This window comes from Sinocyclocheilus anshuiensis, unplaced genomic scaffold, assembly GCF_001515605.1.
Source record: "Sinocyclocheilus anshuiensis isolate Anshui unplaced genomic scaffold, SAMN03320099.WGS_v1.1 scaffold207, whole genome shotgun sequence".
In the NCBI taxonomy this organism is placed as follows: domain Eukaryota; kingdom Metazoa; phylum Chordata; class Actinopteri; order Cypriniformes; family Cyprinidae; genus Sinocyclocheilus; species Sinocyclocheilus anshuiensis.
The window spans coordinates 2233401-2258922 of record NW_015551045.1 but is presented as its reverse complement, the minus strand read 5'-3'; the positions used below and the strand labels follow the sequence as shown (position 1 = coordinate 2258922).

At 36.1% G+C, this 25522-nt stretch overlaps 1 protein-coding gene across 1 annotated transcript in view; it reads right to left on the bottom strand.

The window, feature by feature from the left end:
- The window catches only part of LOC107661768 (follistatin-related protein 4), a 213868-nt gene that overhangs the window by 120323 nt on the left and 68023 nt on the right, over positions 1-25522 (bottom strand). Inside the window, exon 4 of the mRNA XM_016451535.1 lies at positions 19351-19578. Within this exon, the coding sequence (XP_016307021.1) occupies positions 19351-19578 (228 nt within the window). The remainder of the gene's footprint in view (positions 1-19350; positions 19579-25522) is intronic.

The following is a 25522-nucleotide window of genomic DNA, read 5'->3' as shown; positions in this document are numbered from 1 at the left end:
ACCTTGTGTGGCCCGATTTAGCCCAGTGTTAACATCTGTCTCAGGTGATACTATCACAAATTCTTTATAAGGCATCTCCAAAAACACACACACTCTCTCACACACACACACACACACACACACACACAATTTTCAGTAACATGTTAGTTGATGCCTTGATATATAATGCATTATGTTTTTAATGCATTAATTATGCCTTGTAATGCACCTTTTAATGCATTATATGATCTCATTAATAAGCATTAGCACAGTCAACTTTTGAATGTATAATGCATTAAAACACATGACAAACAGCCAATGTCAGATGTAACAAGGAATCTACAAATATTATAAAGTATTTTAACTTTGGTTACAATGATATATGAAAAGATATAATGTATTAGAGTTTATAATATGAATACCTTTATAATGCATTATACATAAAAGCTTTAATTAAAGCATTATCAAATTTTGATAATTGGTCTTTTTTTTTTTTTAAATGTACTTGAGCAGCACTGCATTAAACATTAAGACAACAACGCTGACATTTTTTTTTTTTTTTATATATATTGTGAAAAAGTAATCAAAAACAAAGAGCTAAGTAGTAAATCAGTAGACTATTAGGTTAATTTCAGATTAATTTCAGTTTTATATATATATATATATATATATATATATATATATATATTAAGTTAAACTAAATTAAAATGAGAAATGTTGCTTTGGTAACTATAGCTGAAATAAAATGCTTATTTATTTTTATTTTATTTTATTACAGTTAATGTTTATTTTATTTATTTATTTTTTATGGCTTTAACTTTAGTGTCAGTTTCAGTTTTAGTTAACTATACAACAGCCCTCCCTGCATTGTATATGGTGTGTATTAAGACTAACAAATATTCATCAGCTGTTGCATTAGATGAGGTGTTTCAGTAATTCAGCTTGGATGCTGTGGAAACAATGACTAGCTTTCAGCAGTCCAGCACTGATGCAGTGTTTTCTTTACCCCGACCCTCAAATTACACCTGTACCTCCCGCAGGGCCCAATCTAAAGGGAAAAACATTAGAAAATAACAATGTGTGCTAGTTTTGTATGCCATTTTTCTATGTTCCCAAACTGCTGGAGAGGAGGATCTGGCAGTGAATTGCAAATGCAACCCAAAGCAAAGTTACTTGAGATTCAGTAGGAGAGACCTTATGATTTTTGGCCTGGCTCTGCTCAAAGATCTTCTGAACATAAGGTCTTCCACAGTGGGATTTGTATATTGAGTATAAGGCTGTCTGAATTGCAAAATAAGGTTATTCAAAGGTTACTAGTTTATCCCCCTTTGAAAATAATTGGTCTTCAAAATTGAGTATGTCCAGACAGAGAGGCAAACTGGAAAGGATTCGGTATGGCGAGCGTCTCCTGCTGCGTGATTAAGTGTAGCCATAAACATTAGTGGCATCTCATCAGGCTAAGAACAATTCTGAAAAAGTCCAATTGAAATGATGGGAGGCGTTGAAAAGTACAGAATAGAATCTTGATAGTAAATTAAATTTGCAATTTTTGTTCAGATGGTTTTGACGGCAGTCATTCCAGAAATCAACACAAGCGTTCCTAGTCATGGACTCAAAAAAATGTATTTTCAGAGGAACATCATTATCATGCATAACAGTATTTAACATTTATGAGACTTAATCAGCTCCCAAACCAGCTGCTACGAGGACGTGTCACATATATTTCTATATTCTTAGATGTGTGATATTTTTTCTAACGTCTAGAGGGATTCATTCAGTCAGCGCATCTGATGGAAGCGGATCATTAATACTCACTGAGTTGTAGACATGAGTAATGTACTAGTCCTGCCAGCTGTTGACATTTATTTCTGATGTTTATACCTGCTTGTAAATCCATCGTTAATATTTCTGACCCTTGTCTGTTGCCGTATTAGATCACAACTGATCCTCTGGATAACATTGTGCCATAATTGATAAAAACTCTAATTGCTCTTGCAGCATTATTCTTGTCATGGTTGTAATGCAGCTATTAGAGTAATTAAAGAAGTATTTAAAGCTAAAGTGTATTACTGTTTTAATGTTTAAATACTTTCTCCTAGGGCTGGGCGATAAACAATGTTACATTGAGTTTTTGATTAAATTTATGGTTTTTTTTACTGGATATGGATAAATCTAACAGCAGAAATAAACGTGAGAGCAGCAAGAAATTCTGTCAGAAATATTACTATTCTATACTAAAATATACTTATCAAACGAATAATAATAATTATATTATTCATAATTATTATTATTTTTAAGGAATATCATGCAACCAAGATATTTTCATCCATGTTTTAATGTATACTATTTATAGATGTGCCGCATCTAATTTGACAAAAAGAAAATGCAATGTTTTGTTGTAAATTATTTGTTAAATTTTCATTTGATTACATTAAAATATTGATTAAATTGTTAAAGTTTTATTCATACATTTTATTATACATTTGTATTAAATCATTAAACAGAATCTACAAGAAATCAAATGGAAAACAGTATTTAGGGGAAAATAAAATAGATTTTTAATTAAGATTTTTAATGTTTTCTTAAAGATGTTTCTTATGCTCATCAAGGCTGCATTTATTTAATCCAAAATACAGAAAATAATCCAGTAATATTGTGAAATATTATTGCAATATAAAAGAATGGTTTTCTATATGAATATATTTTAAAATGTTATTTATTCCTGTGGTCAAACCTGCATTTTCATCATCATTACTCTAGTGTTCAGTGTCTTATGATCCTTCAGAAATCATTCTAATATTCTGATTTATTATCAATGTTGGAAACAGTTGTGTTGCCTAAAATATTTTGGAAATTGTGATACTGTTTACAGGATTCTTTGATGAATAACAAGTAAAAAAAAAAAAAAAAGAAATGCATTTATTTAAATAGAAATCTTTTCTGGCTGATGAAAATTCAACTTTTCATTACAAAAATAAATTAGATTTTAAGTGTATTCAAGTGTATTCCAAAACAGACAGGCAGAAAACACACGTATGGACCAAGTAGACCAGACGAGGGAAAACAGGACTGAACACAACTATATACTGAAGAAAATGAAGATAATTAACGACACACACCTGAACTAAATGACACAATCAAACATGCGGGAAAACTGGGTCACACAGAGCACATGAGGGATGAAGACAACGAAACAGTTCAAAGGCATGTGACAATAAGAGACTTCTTTAAAAAACGTCTTAAAAAAATTATTACTGATCCCAAACCTTTGAATGACAGTGTATACTTTTAGAGATATTTTGCAAACCTTACCCCACCCCTGCCCCAAACCTAACCACTTCCCAACAATATAAATAAAACATGTAGCAGGCAGCTAAAAGTATAGACACAATAATTTACTCATTTACAATAATTTACTTCCTTGATCATTTGACACATTATTGTACCATTAAAACCAGTTTCATAGCTTAAAGCATCCTCCTAAGATCAAAAAGAACATTTATTCAAACCAAGCTCCAAAACGTCTCGTTTGGATGTGGGTTTGTGATGTAACGAGGCAAAATACATCTGAATATGACTCTAGAGCAAGACACTGACACACTTACATCATCACAGTACTGGTGCTCAGTCTCTGAGCAATATGCCTACTTCAAAACCAACTAAAACAGTGTTCATAAAAAATTAGTAGGTGAAAAACCTACAAATTCTGCTGAGATTTTTGAAGTGCACATTCAATGGACACATTACTATCGTTGAAAATGGCTGTGAAGTGTAACTGATGGCGTAAGTCACATGGCAATGACAACATGATGCACATGTCAGATTACAAATACTGTATGCTGTAAGAACATACTTTTTTACCATTGACTCAACTAGTTTGTAGCAGGACTATTTATTTATCTGACCAATGTCTGACCGAGGAAGTGTACAGGAAAATGTTGAACCTCTGGGAGCTGTACAGTCAAGATAGGTATTGTGCATGTATTTATAGATCAATATATTCTATGACATGAATGTGTGCGATATAAGATTTTTTACTTTTCATAAGCAGTTTCAAATCATATGAATAATTTCTTGTTTTTATTTGTGTGGCAGCCCATAAGCAGCTGTGCCAGTGCCATTACACTTGAAGATAATTGCCAAAATCATTTGCAAGAAAATATCAAGAATAAAATGCTGAATAGCAAAATAAGGAAAAAGCTGAAATAGAATAGCAAAGGTAGCAAAATTTGTCCACCACCTCACTGTTAGGGCCATAGATGTGTGTGTGTGTGTGTGTGTGTGTGTGTGTGTGTGTGTGTGTGTGTGTTTTGAGGGGTTAGTAAAATAATATGCAGTCTCTGGGAATAGTGAGGGAAGTGGCTTAGAGGGTATCTTGAGGGATTTGGTCCATTTCTTTTTGTACTGTCAGTGCCAGCATTCTGTAAATCTGAGTTTGCTGTTGTTTTTTTCAAGGTATAAAGCATTAAATATTTTACACTACTCTATTGGAATCTACTGAAATTCTGTAGCCATGAAACTTACAGTGGTGAATTGGCAAAACAGTATGTTATTGCAGCAAAAAAGCCTTCATCCTATTCACAAACCACAAGCAATCCATCGTAAAGAGGCATTAAATGTCCTGCACTGTGAGCATTTACATTGCACGTCATTGCTGTTTTTGCAACCACACAGAAGGCTATCCGTGTTTTGCCAAACGAGCCTACTGCGTTTTAGATAATGGAATGCACTTATAGTGATTTTAAAGATTTTACCGTAACACTTTATTTTATTTAACACTTTATTTTTGTTCTTGTTACTATTATAAAAGCAATAAATTATGCATAATTACATGTAAGTAACCCTCATCCAAACCCTAACCATATACTAAGTACATGTAGTTAATTAATATTACTCAGTACTTAAATGTATAATTACACTGTAACAAGGACACCTTAAAGTGTAACCGATTTTTACACTTTTTTAAAAGTTCCTTTTAATGTTCAATGCTTGAAGGGTGTGTAGAATAATGTTACCTCATTGTACCCAGTTTTTGAAAATGCTGTACTAAAAAAATACTATGGAGGTCAATGGCTACCGGCAACCTTTTGGTTACCAACATTCTTCAAAATATTTTCTTTTGTGTTCAGCAGAAGAAAGAAACTCGTACAGGTTTGTAACAACTTGACGGTGAGTTAATGATGACACAATTAATTTTGTATTTTTTTTGGTGGTGAACTACGTATCCCTTTAAGGGTTTTGGAGAAAGTGCAGAACTAAAGTGAGTTACAGCTTCAGTGATTAAAAAAGAAAGCTTCTTTTTAAAAGTGGCTTCTGAAAAAGTGAGTTGAGTATAGCATGCATTTTGTAAAGCATTTGGAGAAAGGAGGAGCACTTGTCTTTTCAATGAGTATGTGGAAAACAGGTTCAGGTCACATGTTAAAGACAAGTAAAATAAGGCATACAGTAAATGACTTAATGTTTTCATGAGATTAGTCAGGGCTTACGTAAATTTTTTGTATATATATTTGCATATATTTGCATGTCTGGTCATCACTCTCCACAGAGGGAGCTAGGCAACATGTGCGATACCCGATCAATATGTGGCACCCTGTAGAGCAAACACTGAACGCACTCTCAGGAAATATGAACAATAATCTCAGTTACATACTGTAAATGGGACAAATGAAATGACCACAAATGCATAATTACTTTCATCAGAAAAACACACAACAAACAGCAGCATATGCTCTGCATCACAGCGGCGTCACAGGGAGAAGATGCAGCATCCAGACGTTCAGCAGCATGTCTGAAAGTCACCGGAGCGCAGGAAACAACAAAACAAAACCTCCCAGAGACCGTGTTAGTCGGCTTGGCAGAGGAAGGTTGTTTTAAGCATTCTGTTGAGCACATGCTCAGACGGAGAGCGTGATTGAAACGCTGCCCCCTGCTAATGAGCACACAGAGGACAATGTCACCAGGTATTAGTGCTAATTTTCCTGGCTGGGCCCGTAGGGATGGATGACAGGAATGGTGAGGCGATGCTTCTCTCTGCGGAAGGCATTAGCACTCTGTGCCGATCTCTCACTGTTTGAGGAGAGTGTAATGTGGAGTGCAAACCAAACTAGATACGGTGGACCAATTACGTCAGTCTCACAAGACAGACAAGAGCGTCATGATGCACACAGACTCACAACATTAGGGTGGTCATTTCTATCACACCTACAAGGAAGAAACACGGCAGGATTCACTGAAGCCAGGATAAAAGTTGAAAAATAATCCTAAACCAGTGACAGAAATGAACTTTTCCACTAAGGAGCGATGTTTACCCCTTAAACCAATTTCGCTGGGCATTTTTTTTACCTTTATAAGGGCACATTTTCTAACCATGTAACCTTATTAAATGTATGCATGCAATTTAAAGTCCCCATGAAATCAAAATTAAAGTTTTTTGGGTGTTAGTATCAATATGTTAGTTTTAAGGTTATCTATAAGGCAGTGTGCTCCAAAACAGTGACAAAATTCGCATTTAGAAGATATAAGCATTCAAAGCTTGCAGTTCGTCACTTCCACCAAAACGGCTCAACGATTTTTTTTTGACGTCACATCGTACTTCAGCTTCTCATCAAACTTTCTGTCCAATCAAATGCTCTCTAGAATCCGAAGCGCCCGCCCCCTACACTATAAAATAGACGCTGAAGCCGCGGCTGAAATCGGTCACTTGTCCACAGAATTAGTATTTTCTGTACAGTGAATGGCACGTAGTGCACTATATAGGGGACAGGGAACGATTCAAACAGTGTAAATATGCTTTCCATTGAGGAAAAAAAGAAGTCTGGTTTCGCGCTGTGTCACGCTTACCACTGCACCGCACACACACTCTGCTCCGTCCAGAGACACGATAGCACGGAGCGGATCACATGCGCGAGTCGACGCAGACCACAAAATGTATCGGAGCTATTTGAATTCTACACAGAATGCTATATTTTATAGCAATATGGATGAGATTGTGGCTGGCATACCCTGTCAAATGCGGCTTTACGAAGCTCAACGGCTCTGAACGGCTCTAGCCCAAGCTGTGATATAAACGAACGCTATTGGCTATTTTAAAAAGGGGCGGGGCTGCTTGATATGTCCCGCCCTGTCTTCCTGTTTCAGTTAAAATGACGTCAACACAGAGTAACGCTGTGTGTTTCTAAGCATTTCAGGGGACCTTTAAATAATAAGACACTAAAGTGCTGATATCAGTCGAATTAAATCAATCAAAATCCATCAGAAGTGGCACAAAAGCTCTGAAGTGGCATTTAGATGTATTTACACATAATGTTAAATGCAGCTCAGAGATGCCATGAATGCATTTACATTGCTGGTGCAGGGCCGGCAAATCATCATTGATTCACTCATTCAAGCAATTAATTCAGGAATGATGCAAGCGACTCGTATAGTTCGGAAACTCATACTAGCATACTAATCTTGCTATTTCTGCCAAACGGTATGCTAAAAATAGTACGAGTAATATACTTGTATGTAATTGAAAATTTAGCAGTTGTCTTTATGAATGGCTTATTGAATCATTGACCCAATTCATTTAAAAATGCTGAATAATTCAGGAACAAAAGACCACCATGATGATTGGAGACACAATTATGGCCAAAATAGAGAAAAACAGACCATATAGACAATATTGTGTCTAATATGTGCATCACTCAATATTACATTGAACATAACATTAACATTTTCTGTTTATTTATTATGTATTGTATAAGGCATAAAGAGGCCATTTTAAAAAAAGAGGATAAATGATCAACCGGCTAAAGCCTGCACCAGTAGATGGACATGGCATTTCAAAACCAATTTGTCTGACCTAAAACCGGATGGGTGGCCACTCTACACAACATACAGATCACTTACACATACACTACCAGTCAAATTTTGACACCTTCTTATTTTATATATATTATTTTTCCCAATAATAGTCATGGAAACTGAAAAAAAAGTGTGAGAATGTTGAAGAGAACAATATATGTGACAAAGACATTTTTTGACTGATAGTATAGATTTATAAAGCATCTGAATATCAATGTATTATGGAGAAATAAAGCTATCGTATGACTTTAGAAATCTTGAACGTAGTCAAAAACTTACCTAGTACCTATGCATAAAATTGCATTGGTATGTACGTAGGTACGTCTGACGTAGTAAGCTTTCTCGGTAGCGCACCTAATACAGCACTGCACCTGCAATGTGAATCGCTCCGGTACAAGTCCAGCGAAGTCCAGTCATGATAAAAGAGCTCAAAAACTCGTAGAAGCAAGATACATATATTTTTATGCCACGTTTGCTTTTGTTCACACTATCGGTTAGCCTGGTACATTATTTTCAGATGCGATATAGCATTCATCTTTTATCTCAAGAGACATTTAATTTCTGAACTGCCACGATACATACGACAGACATAATAAAATAATAACAGATTCACATTCATCTGTTTTGGATACAACTGAATGGAATTTTAGCACCACTCACCAGACATTTCACTTTGAAAGCGTGTTGAATGCAGGGACCTCTCAGTACACACAAACGTCTTCTGACAGCTAACGTGTCACTGAGCAGTAATGCTTCCTGTACAAGGTCAGACATGCAGCAGCGGACAGAGCAAGTGACTCGTGAAACAACACTGCCATGTCCAAATGTACACAGGCCCTTCTGTGATCTTTTGTGATGGCAGAGAGCTTTTTAAAGCCATTCGACCATCTCATGCTCTTCTACTGGAAGTGCTGAAGTGCCCCACGATGCTTGAGTGAGATGTTTGCTCTCTCATTCTGACCTAATGCAGTGAGTAAATCAAACAAGATTTTTGAAAATGCCTTGTGAGTTTTTGAAAGGACAACACCCTAATGAATGAGAATTAAATTTGGCCGAATAGCTGTATCTAGGTGAGTAATTAACATAAACATACAAGCATGAAAGCTGCTGTCATTGCTTTGTAAAATCTCCAATAGTTAATTTACAACAGTAATTTAATGCTGCCTAATGTAAATGCATCCTGAAAAAGAAGTAAACTTTAGCATACTTTTGCTAAACTATAAGTACTTATATATAAGTAAGTAAATAATACAAACTGAATGTAATGTTTTCTAACACTTCATTGCATTTTAATTGCAAGAAATACATTACAATTTAAATGTACATTAAATGCAATTAGCTAAACCTAAATGTGGTTTTTGACCCACTTAAAGGTGCAATAGGTGATTGTCTTCAGAAACATTTTTGTTTTGCTGGTTGGTTCGTGCAGGAGGGTGGAACATTCGCTTTCAGTGCTATCAGGCTAAAGTTAGCATTTTCCAAGATGTCCAACTGCACCTTTAAGTAGGACTTCAGTACATCGTTATATGTAATGTCATAATTCTGCAGTCTTTGAAAGGTTAAAGGTGTACTGCTGAATGTACTGACAAGCATTTATAGTAAACTGAAATATACTTTGATTTCATCTCTATTGGAACTTGTATCATGTATTTAAATATATTTGTATTTATACATTTGTAAGCAAAATATAATAACAAACAACACACTACAGTTAAAATGATAATCCAGTACTTTTCATGTGCTTTAGTATGTTAGTCAACACATCATCGTAAGTGTACTTCTTTATAGCATGACAAAATATTAATAGTAAACTGAAATATACTTTGATTTCATCTCTATTGGAACTTGTGTCATGTATTTAAATATATTTGTATTTATACATTTGTAAGCAAAATATAATAACAAACAACACACTACAGTTAATATGATAATCCAGTACTTTTCATGTGCTTTAGTATGTTAGTCAACACATCATCGTAAGTGTGCTTCTTTATAGCATGACAAAATATTTAAAAAAATAATTACGTAAAAGGTACTTTTACATTATTGCAAAGTGCACTTTTTAAAAGTGTACTTAAGAGTGTAAAAGATAGTCATGCTGCTGACTATCCTCACAGCTGCTGGATCTGTGCTATGCAACTGCTAGAACCGGCCAGAGCTGGAGGACGGTCTGACAGCAGTTAAATCCCTCAGAAATGATGGACAGAGAGAGCGAGAGGTTTATTTAGAAAGGGTCACTTACAAACAACTCGGGCAGTCAAGTATGCAATGACTTTAACAGACTGCTATCTAACACAAAGCAACATCTCAAGTGTTCATAATGTACTCTCTCTGAACATGTAATTGAATTCAAAGCCTGCCAAGACTCTACTGTTTAGTATGCTTCAACTTTTCGACTTTCCTGTTCATCTTGCCATATGCTTTCACCTTTTGTGTTTTATCACACAACTGGCAATTTGGCAAGTCAAATGACTGAGAGGAGTGAAGGCTCTCATATGCAACTGTCAGACTCATAAAGAAACAACATTTATGAGATGACAAACCTGTGACATTCCCTAGAACGACAGCATGTGTTCTTTATATGATGCACTCTAGCCTATAAGTGACACGTACTGTACATCAATGTAAACAAACCCCAAACTGGGACCAAGCACAAACCTCTTACACTGTAAAAAGTGTAAACCTGCCATTGTCACATTAAAGAGCAATATTTTACCTGATTTAACTTAATTAACTTTAATAAAAAAAATAGTTTTTGGAGCCTATGAGTGTGCAGTTATATGCCCTAAAATTCAATATATAAGGGCAAAAAAAGCCCTTGTATGGGTCTTATATTTATATAATATCACAAGCAAGAGTGCTGTATTTTTTCTTAATATCTGCATGATTGCAAATGTGGTGTAAACAGCAAGTTCAAACTGTTTTAGACACAATCAGCATTGTCTGTTTTTCGCAAACATAAACTGTTCCAAACAAACTACGAGTCCCTGAGCAACACACAGCAGTGATTGGTTACTGAAGGAATCTGTGGTTAGATCAGTCAAGTGAGCTAATGATTCAGTGAATCATTCATTAAGATTCAGTTGCTTTGTTTCTGAATGAATCAGCCATTGGGACAAATCAGTTGAATGAATGACTGAATGATTCACTCAATAAGAGAGTGCCTTGCCTACTGACATTTTTAGTTTCATATTTCATTTTTAAAAAATCATTTAAAAAGGTAATTAAAAAAATAATATTTCAATATTCACTTTTTTTCTTTGTTGAATCAAAATATATATTTCTAAAGCAACTTTTTGTCCTGTCTATTCTATGCTTTTCTCATTTAACACAATAGTGACATACAATTATGATTCTTTGTTGAATCAAAATATATATTTCTAAAGCAACTTTTTGTCATGTCTATTCTATGCTTTTCTCATTTAACACAATAGTGACATACAATTATGAACTGAGGTGCAGATAATTGCCCCTATTTGCAATAAGTAGTATAAATAACAGAAAATCCTGCTATTTTAACCTAGTGTAAATAGCATCTAATTGCTATTTACACAATTTCTCAGCCAAAATTGATATGCAATTAATTAATCACCACACCATGTAATCATTTTAATAGCAATAGCAATAGCATTTTTACAAAACCGTTTAATTTAGATGTTTATTTAGATGCATTTTTTTTTTCAGTGTAGGACAGAAAAATTACAAATGAGATGTTCCTCATAAAACAGTAAAACATAAAACATCTCAGGCCTCTCAGAAAAATGAGTTATTCAGCTAGACATCATAGATTAGTGATTAGAATTATTGGTAACACTTTAGAATAGGGAACACTTATTGGAACTCGATGACAGAGGAACATCTGAGCAACACAATGTTCCTCACAGACCTGATGACGTTCAGTAGCATACTGGTAAGGAAAGTTTCACTGGCGGTTAAAGATTAATGTAAAAACAAATCCCAAAAGTTACAATTTCCCCTTTCCAGTTAAAAATAGCTTTTTAATTTCACCGTTTAGCTTTTCAAATTAAATAGCCCGGGACTGAAGTATTAGAGCTCATTTGGGTGAAAGCCATCACTTGAAACCCCAGACCGATACGTCATGAGTGAGAGGCATAGAGAGAGATAAACGCATTATACAAGCACTGTCAAAGTCTCTAAAGCGGATGTGAGGATGCGCTTTCAGAGGAGATTAGTTTGTTTTGGAGCTGATTGTTGAAAGCGACAGTCTGAACTGAGCATCCTCTGTTTGGCCCTTCAGGCTTAGCCTTCTCAATGCAAGCAACTAAAGGCTTCAAGCCTCAAATGATGCTAATATATAACAAAGCCTGATATAAAACAGTTGTCCTAATTTGTCCTTTTGATTTATATGCTAATTCTTCACATGCAGTTTCCTTTACTAATTAGGCCAGACTACACAAGTTTGGCAAGCGGTAACATCAGTGACTCGAGAGTGGCTGAATTTTCTGAGTAAGCGGAGCTGCAAAAAAAAAAAAAAACAGATCAGGCTGATATTTCACACCAACTGCTTCACAGGGGAAAAAAAAGCTAATATCTAAATTAGCTGGTTTATTTAAGTCAAATTTTTATTTAACATCACTGAACTGACCTACATACATCAATTTATGGGTTAAATTTAAATAGCGCTTCTTGATTTCGTGAAATAACGTGGATAAACTACCAGTAAACATCTCAGCTATGTGAACACTAGAGCTGGATTAACCATATCAGTTTCTCGTTTTAATCGATACTCATATTGATTCTTAAATCTTTTAGTTCAAGCTGTTTTCTGTTGATGCGTAAATATTTTTGTAGCGCCTGCCATCCAATAATTGCAATAAGCGTTATTCTTTGTTACTTTTAACATGAAACAAAGTCTCGGCTTTCAGAATCTGTCAATGTTCTCACAAAATACACACAATAAATGTGGTTTTGTCACTCTTTAATGTGTTGTGACAGATCGCTGTAGACGTCTCAGTTCAAGCAGCACTTGAACTAATCATCTCTTCTTCAATCTCCTAAATTATATATGCAGTGGATTCAGGCATTTATCTTTTAACAGCAGGTAAAGATGTAGTGAGAGATACTGTCCCACCCACCACACCACTGCTGTTAAACTCCACAAATGATTTAAAGAGTATCATAAAAGTAGTTCACACACATCGTGTTCTGTATTGCAAGTCTCCTGATGTCTCCATAAAATAGTGAGGAACAGATCTAAATGTGAGTGATTGCCTTCCGTTCTGCTCTGCTTGTTCAATTGACAATACACCTGCATTCAGCACCGTATATGGAGAAAAAGGCACACACTGCACTTAAATTTCATTGGATTGCTGTCATTTGAAATGTATGATAATGCACAGCGTTCTTGAAAACATTAACCATAAGCAACAGCAACGCTCGTCTTTGCAAGTACTACAGCTAAAACTCAATGTGGGTCTACTCTAGTGCATACATATGCATCACATTTGAGCTTTCTCGAGACTCTTGCAATGGAGAGTGATGTTTATGAGGCAAGGGACTTATGCGGGAACAGGGGACATTTATAAGTAGAACATGGCATCCATTTCAAATAGCAAATACTTTAATGTAATGAATCTCATGGGAGCAATAAAGTTAATGAAGTGGCCATGTGACCTGTTTATTCATCATCATGAAAGAAGGATAGAGACGCTTTTAGGCTCATTAATAATAAAAACAAAAACAAATTGAAGTTTAGCATGCACTGCACCTGGATATTAATTAAAAGAAAAAGCTGGAAAAAAATCAGCACAACATGCTGTCTCATATATTTACTGAAGTAACACTATATGCTGTTTGATGGTCGCGTTAAAGTGCCCCTGTTATAATGTTTTGGTTTTTACCTTTCATAGTGTGCAATATAGCTGTTGTGCAATGTGCAATATATCTGCAAAGTGTCAAAGGTCAAAGTGTACGACAAATGGAGTCATTGTCTCGCAAAAGAAAGAATAAATTCCGAACTGCCTGAAATGAGTCGTCAGTGATTCCAGTCTTATTTCCTGCACAAACTTACCAGTGTTGGGGGTAATGCATTACAAGTAGCTAGTAAAGTAATGCATTACTTTTAAATTTAGAATACAATTTTTGACTTACTTTTTCAAATAAGCAACGCAAGTTATTTTTTTCCCTATTTATTCACGGACACTGCTCCTGTCCCCTCCTTTAGACTGAGGCTTATTGATTTATTGATTTATTTTTTTTTACTTTTGGTGTGGTATTATAAATATGGGCTTCATAGAAAGTGTTACCAACATTGTTTTATTGGGTATTGTGGATGTTTATATATATTTAATCACCAGTCCATCTCTGTATACTGGTGAGAGCCTATGCACTACTAATTAAGTACTAATTAATTAAGTACTTTTGTCCATGTAGTGTATGGCCACGTACACACTGCAGGTAAATTCAGTTGTCATCTCATCTTTTAGTGTTTAATCCTGTTCTGTACACACACAGTTCCATAATTTAAGGGAGTGACAACTGTATCTTACAAATGAATTGACTCTTTAAAAATGTAGGTAGTGGCAACTGCATTTGCAGAAATTCTACACATTGTGTATGGAAGGGCACTGAACAACTAGTTTATTAATGATGTATTTAAATGCGTATCAGAGACGTGTGTCACAGGGGATCAAGGTATGACTCATTAATGTTGCCAGATCTTGCTCTTAAAAAATATTATAAAAAAACAACACATGCCAATTATAAACTCAAATCCAAATGCGTTATCTTGAAAATACTAACTTCGAGATCTGTAAAAAAAAGTACTCTGGGAATGTCTTGGGTGAACACAATGCTGATTCTGTAGTTCACTGTGACAGTATTTATGTTATGAATGTACACGTAACTTCATACATCTGAAAAACAAGTCTCCACGAGCTGAGGGTGATCATTAGGAGTTCTGTCACTGACACTGCAAAAACACCTCCCAGCATCCCTCCACCCACCAGAGATTCATTTGTACACCTTTTGGTGTTTTGATGGTGGACACGCTCAGCTGCAGAGGCGTCCCGCTGCGCGCCAGGCATCAGTCAAACTCTCACGCTTTGTTGTGGCACTGCAGAGATAAAAGACGCCTCTCCAATGCAGTGTGCTGTTGCTGCTGTTGGTATGTTGTAAGAGAGAGTGTTTGGATCAAAGTTGAGTTGAACAGTGACCCGAGGAGGCGTCTTTCTGTTTAATCAAGGATGTCCTGTTCGCAAGCATCAGTATGGCCTTTAAAGATGCCTAATTACATGATATGTGAGAGATTATGAAGGCTCTGGTTCCACAGATAATAAAACTCTTAAAACGGTTAGTTCCAGTACTGGATTCTGATTGGTCAACAGCTGTGTTTTATTCACATTAAAGCACAGCTATGACCGCTTGACCCAACAGTTCTTTGTATCAAAGTGAAAGTTGGTCATTTTTATCCTGTTTATTTTCTTGGTCAGTGTCTTTTGCTTTGTTTTGTTTGTTGTTGTAGGCTGTATGACTCTTTCAAATGACTCAAACGTTGTGGTGATGTAATTCAGTCAAGAGCTGGAAGTACTTCACAGCCATCAACACCACCGCAAAACCAAAAATCCCCACAACAAACAAAAGAACAGCAGTTCCCATAGGAAAGAATAACCCACAAATAAGATCTCTTTAATATCTTGATCGTTTCTCCAGACGGAGCAAACAATGTCCAAATGAACAAATGGAGAATCTCAGATGTTTCCCCAATAATCTGCAAACATCTGCAATCAAAGGTCAGAGATCTGAATATGATCAAACTCTCCAAAAAACAATCTGAACTGCTATTCAATCATTTTATGTCAGTCACACTTTAGTTTGAGGACCAATTCTGACTATTAACTAGCTATTAACTAGGGGTGCAACGGTTCTCGGTAAAAAATAGAACCGTACCGTTCTCCACACATGGTTCGGCATGCACTAGGACCGCGGTTCAACTTAAATCTGACAATGCATCTGTAATATGGTTTGTTAGATTTCGGCAAATGCACGTTTCTGTTGATGGATACAAATTCTGGCTTCCCAATACATTACAATAAGAGCGATGAGAGAGAAAACAACAACAATTCGTGGACAAACCAGTCACTCTTTGTTCAATGCGAGTGCTGTATGTTGGAATAACTGTAATTTATGCCGTCATCACGTGTTGATAACGCAGGTGAGACCTGAACATCACACGTTGCTATCTGTGTTTAAACTAAACTCATTTAAGCCTGGCCTGTTTAAATATTAAAGAGCCAGAAGACGCAAACTCGCGCGCAGTCAGAAGATCTGTGTGTGCGCTCATCCAAAGCGCGTGAACCCGAGTCTCAGAACGCACACAAATATTAAGCTCTTTGTGAAGTATTGTGTTTGAATGGACAAATTCACACAAAAATGATGTTAAAATGCCCATCTTGGTGAGTATCCTAGCAGACATAGTCGGCTGAACGTACTGTATCAGTGCACTGGATCAGTGCGTTCTCTTAAAGTGACAGCACTTTCTTAATGTTAATCAAACAGCAACAACACGGAAATCACTCACTGCTCTTGATTTAATAACTTTTGTAACTTTAATAAGGATTAATCTTTCATTTATACAGTCAAATATGCAATATTTTAAATTTGATTACTTTATTCAATTTCTGTACCTAAAAACTAATGTTAGACCTACCTAAAAAACCTGAAAAGCACTGTTTATTTTATTTGTATCTTTGCTCTATTGTATTTATTTGTGCTGTTGCTTGTAGTTAGATTGTGTTCTTATTTTCTTTATTTTTATTTGACAATATAGTTTTTTCCCTAAACATGGCTCATACCGAACCGTACCGAATCCGTGACCCCAAAAACCGTGATACAAACCGAACCGTGAGTAAGTTGAACCATTGCACCCCTACTATTAACTATGATTTTTGCCTCAATAAACTCATAATTTGCTGTTTATTAACAGTAAGGTAGTTGTTAGTTTAGGTATGGGGTGGATTAAGGGATCTAAAATATGATCATGCAGAATAAGACATTAATATGTGCTTTATAAGTACTAATAAACAGCAAATATGCTAGTAATATGCATGCAAATATGCAACTAGTTAATAGTGAGAACTGATCCCTAAACTAAAGTGTTACCTGCATCTGAAGACTTCAAAATTGAATGAAATATACAAATAAAAGTATAAAAACCGAAAACTACTGAGGTGTAACTGAGAGCTCTCTTAATCTCCTGAGCTGTGAGCTATAAACGTAAAAACTGAATTTAACCTTCAGGATTAAAAATCACCATAAATCCAAGTCCTGACACATGGCATGATGTGTATGTATAAATTCCTGCACAAACATACAAGTAAGACTCCTTTCCTTCAGTTTACACATGCTGGAATACATAAGCGAGTCCACCGTGACATTCAGCGTGGCGTTCCTTGCGAACTCCCTGCTCTCTGTAAACTGGATTAAAGGTGCAGTTCGTTGACGCTATTCTTTCCCTTTTTGATATGAAATACTTTACAGCTCAAACGGCTGGATCTCTTCAGACCGCACGCCTAAGCTGTGCACAAAGGCACTGCGCTTTATTATTATTTATGAGGTGGAACATTGTCAAGTGCTTCTTCTGCTTTAGAATGACCTTCATTTAGTTCGAGGCCATAAACCTTGACCGTCTTATCACGAGGCAGACTCCCTACACGACACCACTACACATCACAAACTGTAGCTTATGGATACAACTCACATCTTATGTGCTGTCTAGAGATGAGCACCTGACATAAATATGGTTTGTGATGTTATATCGGCTAAACACAGCAGTGCTGAGTTTATATGGTGAATCATTATGAACATGGCACAATGTTTTGATTGTCTTGATTTCTAGCACAAACATCCAGAAAATGAGACTTGGATATGATCACCAAAAAATTAAAATTGCATCATCATTTACTCTCCCTCAAACCTGTATGAGTTTGTTTCTGCTGTTGAACACAAAAGAAGATATTTTGCTGAATGTTGGTAACCAAACAGCTGACGGTAGCCATTGACTTCCACAGAATTTTTTTTTTCATACTGTGGAAGTCAATGGCTACCAAAATTCTTCAAAATATCTTCTTTTGTGAAAAAGGAAATTCAAACAGGTTTGGAACATCTTGAGGGTGATCAGATAATGACATAATTCTCATTTTTGGGTAAACTATCCCTTTAACCTTCTGGCACGACTGATCCTTACACACATCATTTTGTTTAAATTCACTATGCTAGCCACAAATGGTATGAATGTTGATGAATGATGCATCTTTTGAAAGGTCTATGTGTTAAGCATCAGCATCGTGTCATTATGCTTCAGCAATAGTAATATAGTAATATGGGTTGAAAATACAAATAAAAATCAAAACTTCAAGACTTTATGCCTTCATTATAAAACAGCGATCGTGAGATGAATCCAATCCGTCACACTGAAATTGTTAAAGGATCTATTTAAGCATGTTGAAGCATTGAATCTATGAAATATTGATATATAATCCACTGTTTAAATCAGATTTGCCTGAATGATCTGCAACTCAACTTGAGAATTCAATCTGTGGCGGAAGGACTTTTTTTTTTTAAGACACTCAGTGGTTGTTTTTAATTTATTTAAACACTTGTGTCGAAATTATGTATCATTCGTATCTGTCCAATATCGCTCTAAGCACTGATGCTGATATAGAGCAATATCACACAGTTATATATACACAAGTTTATTTGTCTGTTAACCAATATGCAGAACTGATATTTATTTATTTTACTTCTGTTTTTGACGTAATTATAACAAAAACACTGAACTGAACAAACGACACTTTTATCAATACTGTAATTTCACTTTCATCTGTAATTTCAGACATCTTAAAAATTTTTAAATTTAATCTTCATATTACAACAAAAAAAAAAAAAACACTGCATCTTTTTATTTATTACAACAACAGCAGCAACACTAATATTAACAGTAGGCAAAATAAATGAACATAGTCTAATGTTTTCGAATGAAAAACACAAATAAATGACAGGGGCATCTATAAACGCCATTTATCAGTGAATTAAATATTACAAAAACCTGTATCCAATTATGGAGACGTCAGTATTAGTAAAATATCAGTAAAACTGATTATCGGTTCATTTCCAGTGCAAGGCTTCCAGTGTCATCCGCTTCCAGTTTTTTTCTACAAAACAGCTTGTTAAGCTGCTTAATACTGCGAACTGGTATTTCTTATATTATTATAATAATGTACTCTCATAATTATAAACACACTGTTTTGTAGTGCAAACTGTTTACCGCACTTTGTTGTTCTTTTAGATACCTATAGCGGCTAATGAATCAGAGGTTTTGCACATTCACAGAGAATAGCTTACTTCCACATAATTAAGGTGAACTGGACTCAAAACATCTCTTAAAAAATGATCCCCCGAAAAATATCTTTGGAGCAGCTGCAGATGCACTGACCGTCAGTACATACAACACACACAAGCACTGGACACTCGTGTTTGCAGCACTACATAGAGGAACATGCATCTCACCTTTGAAAAAGCAGTCTTTGCTGTGGACCACATAGATTCTCCTCCGCTGCAGGCAAGCAGTGCGGTAAATCTCGCAGTGGTTCTCATAAAAACGTCCGTCAGAGCCACACACAGGCACAAACGAAGTGTGGCAGCTTTCCTGGCACACACACTCGGCACGGCCCATTTCTTCCCTGACCACACACTCCCGACCCCGGCCACAGTATGCCCTCCTGCACGGACCCCCATCTGCAGAGAGATAAGGCTAAACGTTAAAAACAACATCAATTTGTGCGTGATTCATCAGCCTGTGAAACAACGTCATCAATCCCTGTTTGCTTTCATACGACTGTCATAAAACATGCTGCAGTCATGACATCAAAACCTGGAAGACTAATTATCCATGCACTGTAAAAAATAGTCATTATTTAATGGGAAAAGACTGTAAAACTGCTATGGTAAAAACTATTAATTGGTTAAGAGTAAGTTCCCTTATTATATTGTAATAGATTCAACCTTACATTTGAAAAAAAAAATAAAAAATACTGTTATATTTACAGTTTTTAAGTGGAAAAGAACCAGCCATCAGTGAAAAACATAAATTGACAATAATTCCCATATTAATGGCTAAAGTCTGATTACTCCGTATTCAGCACTGTGCTACAATAATGTGAGCAACATGTATGTTTGTAATTTTGAGAAAATTATGTATATGTGTGGTTAGTATAAAAAAAGGTATTTTTAAAATCACTAAAATAAGGCCATAAACCACATACTAAACATTTTGTTCACATTATATTAGTAAACACCATTTTTATAACTGTAAATTTAAGTTTAATCTGTAAAACCTAAAATGTTGCTACTGTATTTGTACAGTAAAGTTCTGGCAAACACAGCTGCTGTTTTTTACTGTAAATTTCACAGCTTTTTAAATTTCAGATTTTACAGAGTGGGTTCCTTCGTGATTTTCATATGGGTTTTTATAATGGGGATTTTCAATTTTTCAGTAAAACAAGGTCTGTGGTAAATATCAATTGACGATACAATGTGAATTACCCACACCCAAACTGAAAATGCAAATTTTGATGTGTTTATGTTTATTTTTAAAAATATAAGTTTCTAATAAGTACATAAGAACTTTTGGCGTGTGAGTGTGTGCAGTTTACGTTGTAGAACAAAAAGTCCAAGTTGCATTTACCATAAACCTTATTTTGCTTATGAATTGAAAACCCCATTATAAAATGTCCATAGAAAAAATCTGAAGGCTAATTAGTCTTCTGGATTTTGGATGTCACGGCTGCATCACTATATAGAGACACTCTTCATCTAAAAAATACACATTTCAAATCCCCTCACATTTTTCTCTGAATATTCTCTTTTGATCTCACATTATGAAATGAAACAATGAGTTGCTATCTGCTCTACCATGAATGTCGTAAAACAAAGAAAGAACAGCATGTTTGTAATGCAGTTTGGACACACTTTGGTTCACTCTATCCCAGATAGTATGTAAAGTTTCTCAGCCAAGTGTAAAATCTTGCTCCCTGATGATTCCCCCAGTTGGCAGTGGAAAAGCTGCTGAGGTCTGTATGCTCTTTCCAGAGCCGCAGGAGCGCAGTAGGGGAAAACTCCTGCTGGAGTCACGCGCTAGATTTTGGGCTAGAGCATTGTCCATGCCAGTTTTAGTACTTTCTTCGGGCGACAGCTGGTAGGCAGGAAATGATTCCCAATTAATTCCTGACCGCTGACTGAGAGCAATGGAGTGGCATCAAACCCGGATCACCGTCTCCTACTTTGTATACTACTACTCAGCATACTACATGGGCATTACAACGGTATGCACCATCAGACAGGAGAATGTGTTGACTGGTACAGATTACATGGCACCAAGCAAAAAAAAATACAGGCTGCTCTGCAAACTGTTGAGATCTCGTGACTCAGGTAACATCACTACATGATTGTATGTCATATAAGAGCACTTTGGAATTTCCAGCAAAAATAACTATACTGTGATACATACCATTTTATATAAAATTTTGGTCATATTGTTGCATTTTTCAAATAATAGATGGATGCTGCTGTGACGTGCTCTGAAAACAACGGGTTATTTGGGTTAAAAACTTATAAATACTAGCGATTTGGAACAGACAATCCAATATAGTAATAAAAACACATGTGTTGCAACATTATCCAATATAGTCAAACTCAGCACTGCATCATCTTTTACTTGCCAACGAATCTGGAGTAAAGCAAACAAACAAACAGTGTTTCACTGACGTGATCTGGAGCTCTTTACTTTACTGTGTCTACACTGGACGCGAGCAGCACAACACGGCTAAAGACAACAGAACCCATTATAATCAGCGATTCTGTCTACGCTGGATGTGGCAGAAATTGACACAACAAATCTCTGACAGTATGTCCCGTTCTATTTCTGATGTACTCCAGGTGCTCGCGCTTACATGAAAGAGAAATGGATTTGTGACACGATGCAACACAACAACGCTCGCGTCCGATCTAGATACGGTGTTAAGATTACAAGGAAGGAGGGCAGTTCAAAGACTCTCCGAGGCTCCTCGGAGGATCTCTATGGTTTTGTTAATGATGTAATCCTGTGTTTACATCTCTTTAGTATTTCCTCTCCTCCTCCTACAAGCGTGAATCAGTGGGCGGGGCTAAAGAGGCAATAATGTAGAGGCAGGTGTTGATTTTCTTCTGCAGAGGCGGTCTTTTGTCGCAGTATGATGTCATAATGTGACAAATTCTGAAACGCGACATTTTTTAGCTTGGTTTCAATAAAAGCTGTTTTTAAAATATTGAGAAAGTTTTGAGTTTTGAAACTTACAGGATGTTTTTACTGACCTCTTTCATGTAAAAAAATCAAGGTGAATTTGATTTCTCAGATCCCTTTAAAGCTTACTGAACTGTTGGACATATACAAACTTTCTTTTTTGGTAAGTTCCTTTAACTATGGTAAAAAAATAAATAAATAAATGTGTTGTTATGGCATGTGTAATTCAAACAATAGGTATCCAGAGTAGCAAGTTAATGGAGTTTTCTTCGCTCCATTCCCAAAATCAGCTAACAATCTCCAAAAATGCAAGCATTGGAACAGATGTTCTTTATGACCTTTGTTCATTTTACACTTCCGTGATGTTTTCTCCATTAAACAAAAAGACTGCACAAATAAACCACACATAGACAGGGTGATTGCATTAGTTTTATATGGCAGTATGCTTCATCATCAGAAAATCTAAGGAGGAGATTTGGTTTATTTGCTCTGTAAAACACTTTCTACACTTAGAATGCAAATGGACTTCATTCATGATACTACATCTGTTGATTTCATCTTATGTGTCGATTATGATGAGTATTATTTGGTATTCAAAACTATGCTGACTGGACTCCGGTGTGACTCTTCAATTTCAACAGCTCTGATAAATATTAAATAACATGACATGCAGCCAAAGTTAACTTTATTTTAAGAAAAACACAGTCTAGTCATGCTTTCTGATTCTTGCACAATGACGCACACGCTGAACTTTGATGCTCAGTGTTATGGGTTTTGAATGAGAATGGCTAACATTAATAATAAAATCTGATCAACAGGGCACAAAATACGTGCCTCCCCTCAAGATCCCAGCCTGTGTCGTTTGGTTTACTAATTATTTACCGCACATCCATAAAGCAACGGCAGACAGGAACATCCGGCCCAACATCGTGACCTTCTTCCTCCGTGTCAAGGTTTCAGACGATTACCGGATCATTTGTATTCTCTGAGCATTGAAGATTAGGCGCTTAGCTGAGCTCTGCTTCTGTGAAAATTATTTGTTCTTCTTGAGACGCCTGCTGTCCGACCATCTCTCGCCTTTCCCAGCTCTTTCTCTGCTCCAAGTTGAACAATCTGGTACAAAACACAAATGCTCCTTTTACAGCACTATTAGCAATTCTGCAGAGACGTCGTCCTCTTTGCAATCATGGCATGCGCTCGCTGACAATTCCCAACTGCACTCCGCACTGATTTACTTAAGGAGCTAAAGAGTTGATTTGTAATCCATTCAGTGTGGGCAGCGAGACAATGGTGATACATCAGTCTTAAAGGTTCCACCGAAAGCTCTCAAACTCTGCCAAGCTGCTCAGTAGACGAGCTAATGCGTTTGTTTATCACGACCATTCTTGGGACTGTTAAGAAGCTGCAAGCCACTGCTGGTCCGTCAGCAATCGCTCCAGGCCTGGAGGACAGATGCTCAAACATTTCATAGGAATCACCCGGGGAATCGCAGAGGGAATGTTTGCAAGTATTGTTCATCAGCCGTGGATTGCTCTGGATCTGGTCCCATTGTCATCAAGTAAATGTGACTAATTGATTCCTTTCACGAGGAGTTGCGCAGACAAGAGCGACAGTGGTGTAATCCCTGAAAGCTCACATCATACGAACAACTTCCTCTCTGACATTAGCCACAGACCACCCTCCAACCTCCAGAGCACATGCATTGTAAAGTTCTGCCAGAAAGAATTCGGCTTGTCAAGTTTCTCAAACGATGAAAGACTCATCATTCATGTGTCATGAATAATCTGATCTTTCACTGACAACCGTGACGCACGAACTTCCTCGCCAATCAGAGAACATAATGAAATAAAGAACAACAGAAGATACAGTAAGAGGCATTTCTGAGAGCCGATACCATTCATACTTCCAACAAGTCTGATTCTAAAGATTTCAGATGTAAACACACAAACTCAAAGCCAGCTCCATCAACCCAATACCCAATACCGCAGCACTTAACTTACTGGGTGGCCTGATAACACTTTATTGATCTTCAGATTGCCGCTCCATCTGTTATCGGCATGCGGCTGGTATGTAGTACGGTTTACTGCAGCTGTGCGTCATGGATCGCAGGTGTGGAGGAATGAATCAAGGACAAACACTCTGAAGAGAGCAGTTACTTTGGTAAAAGACTAGTTGTGGTACACAGCTGAGGTGACCAGCCTATTTGTCAAGCTACAAAATTTCCTAGATTACAGATAGCTCACATATTTAACATCAATATGACTCTCATAGCTTGCTTTTCCTGAAGCTTATAGCTCTGGTTCAAAACTAGTTTTTCTTCAAACATTAATATCACAAGTGTATTGACTTTTATTTTTTACTTATTTTACTGATCTATCTATCTATCTATCTATCTATCTATCTATCTATTTATTTATTTATCTATTTATTTATTTTTAAATATTTATTCTTAAAACAAGAACTAGTGATTTGCCAGTGAAGTAAGAACACAAACTTAAAATATAAACCTGTTTCAAGGCTGCTCAGGAAAACATGATAAGCTTTCTTAAAACATGTAGGCCTACAGCAAGTTAAAGCATTGCATGTATCCTTCACAAATAAAGCAATCCAGGAATGCACTCTGGAAAAATCAAGTCGAGAAAAAAGTTTATAATAAATCGATTGCATTTGATACTGAAAGTATCTAAAAACGACAAATGCGCTATTTTTAGAGAGATGCAAAACTTATGTCAGTGCTGTTCTTGTGTTTAAAAACAGCAAAACAGAGTGCAAGCAATGAACGGAACGGGTCTCAGGATGTGCTTTTAACTCTTTCCCTGCCATTGGTGAATTTTTCCGGCTTTCCGTGCTTTAACTGTTATTCGGTAGGGGGCGATATTATGCATTTTCTGAAAAAGTACAGAATCTCTATCAAAACACAGGTGAAGAAGAAGCAGAAACAAGCGATCGTGTATGTAAGCAGATGCATATGTAAAATAGCGCGATCATCAAACATTAAACAGCATATAAATCAAAACTGCCTAATGTTACAGAATGAAATGTCAAGCCAGGACGTGGTTTAGGACTGTGAAGCTTTGGAAGTGTTGATGCACTCAATCTACTCCATCTAGGATTTAATCACCATTCTGAATCCTATCCAGACATACAGTAGTCTTTGAGAAAAATATAATAATTTTCAAAAAATAATTTTCTCAGCTTTTTGTGCAAAATGTCGCTTTGTTATGAAATTTGCCCACATTCAAGTGTTGATAAAAAAATTTATGCATGAAGTTAGAATAAAACTTTTTTGTTTGTTTTTGTTCAAAAGCAGAGGCTCTTCTTTTGACATATTACATGTTCAGACATTCATACAACAATTTTTTCTGGAATCAGGGAAAGAGTTAAATGACCCTTATATTTGGG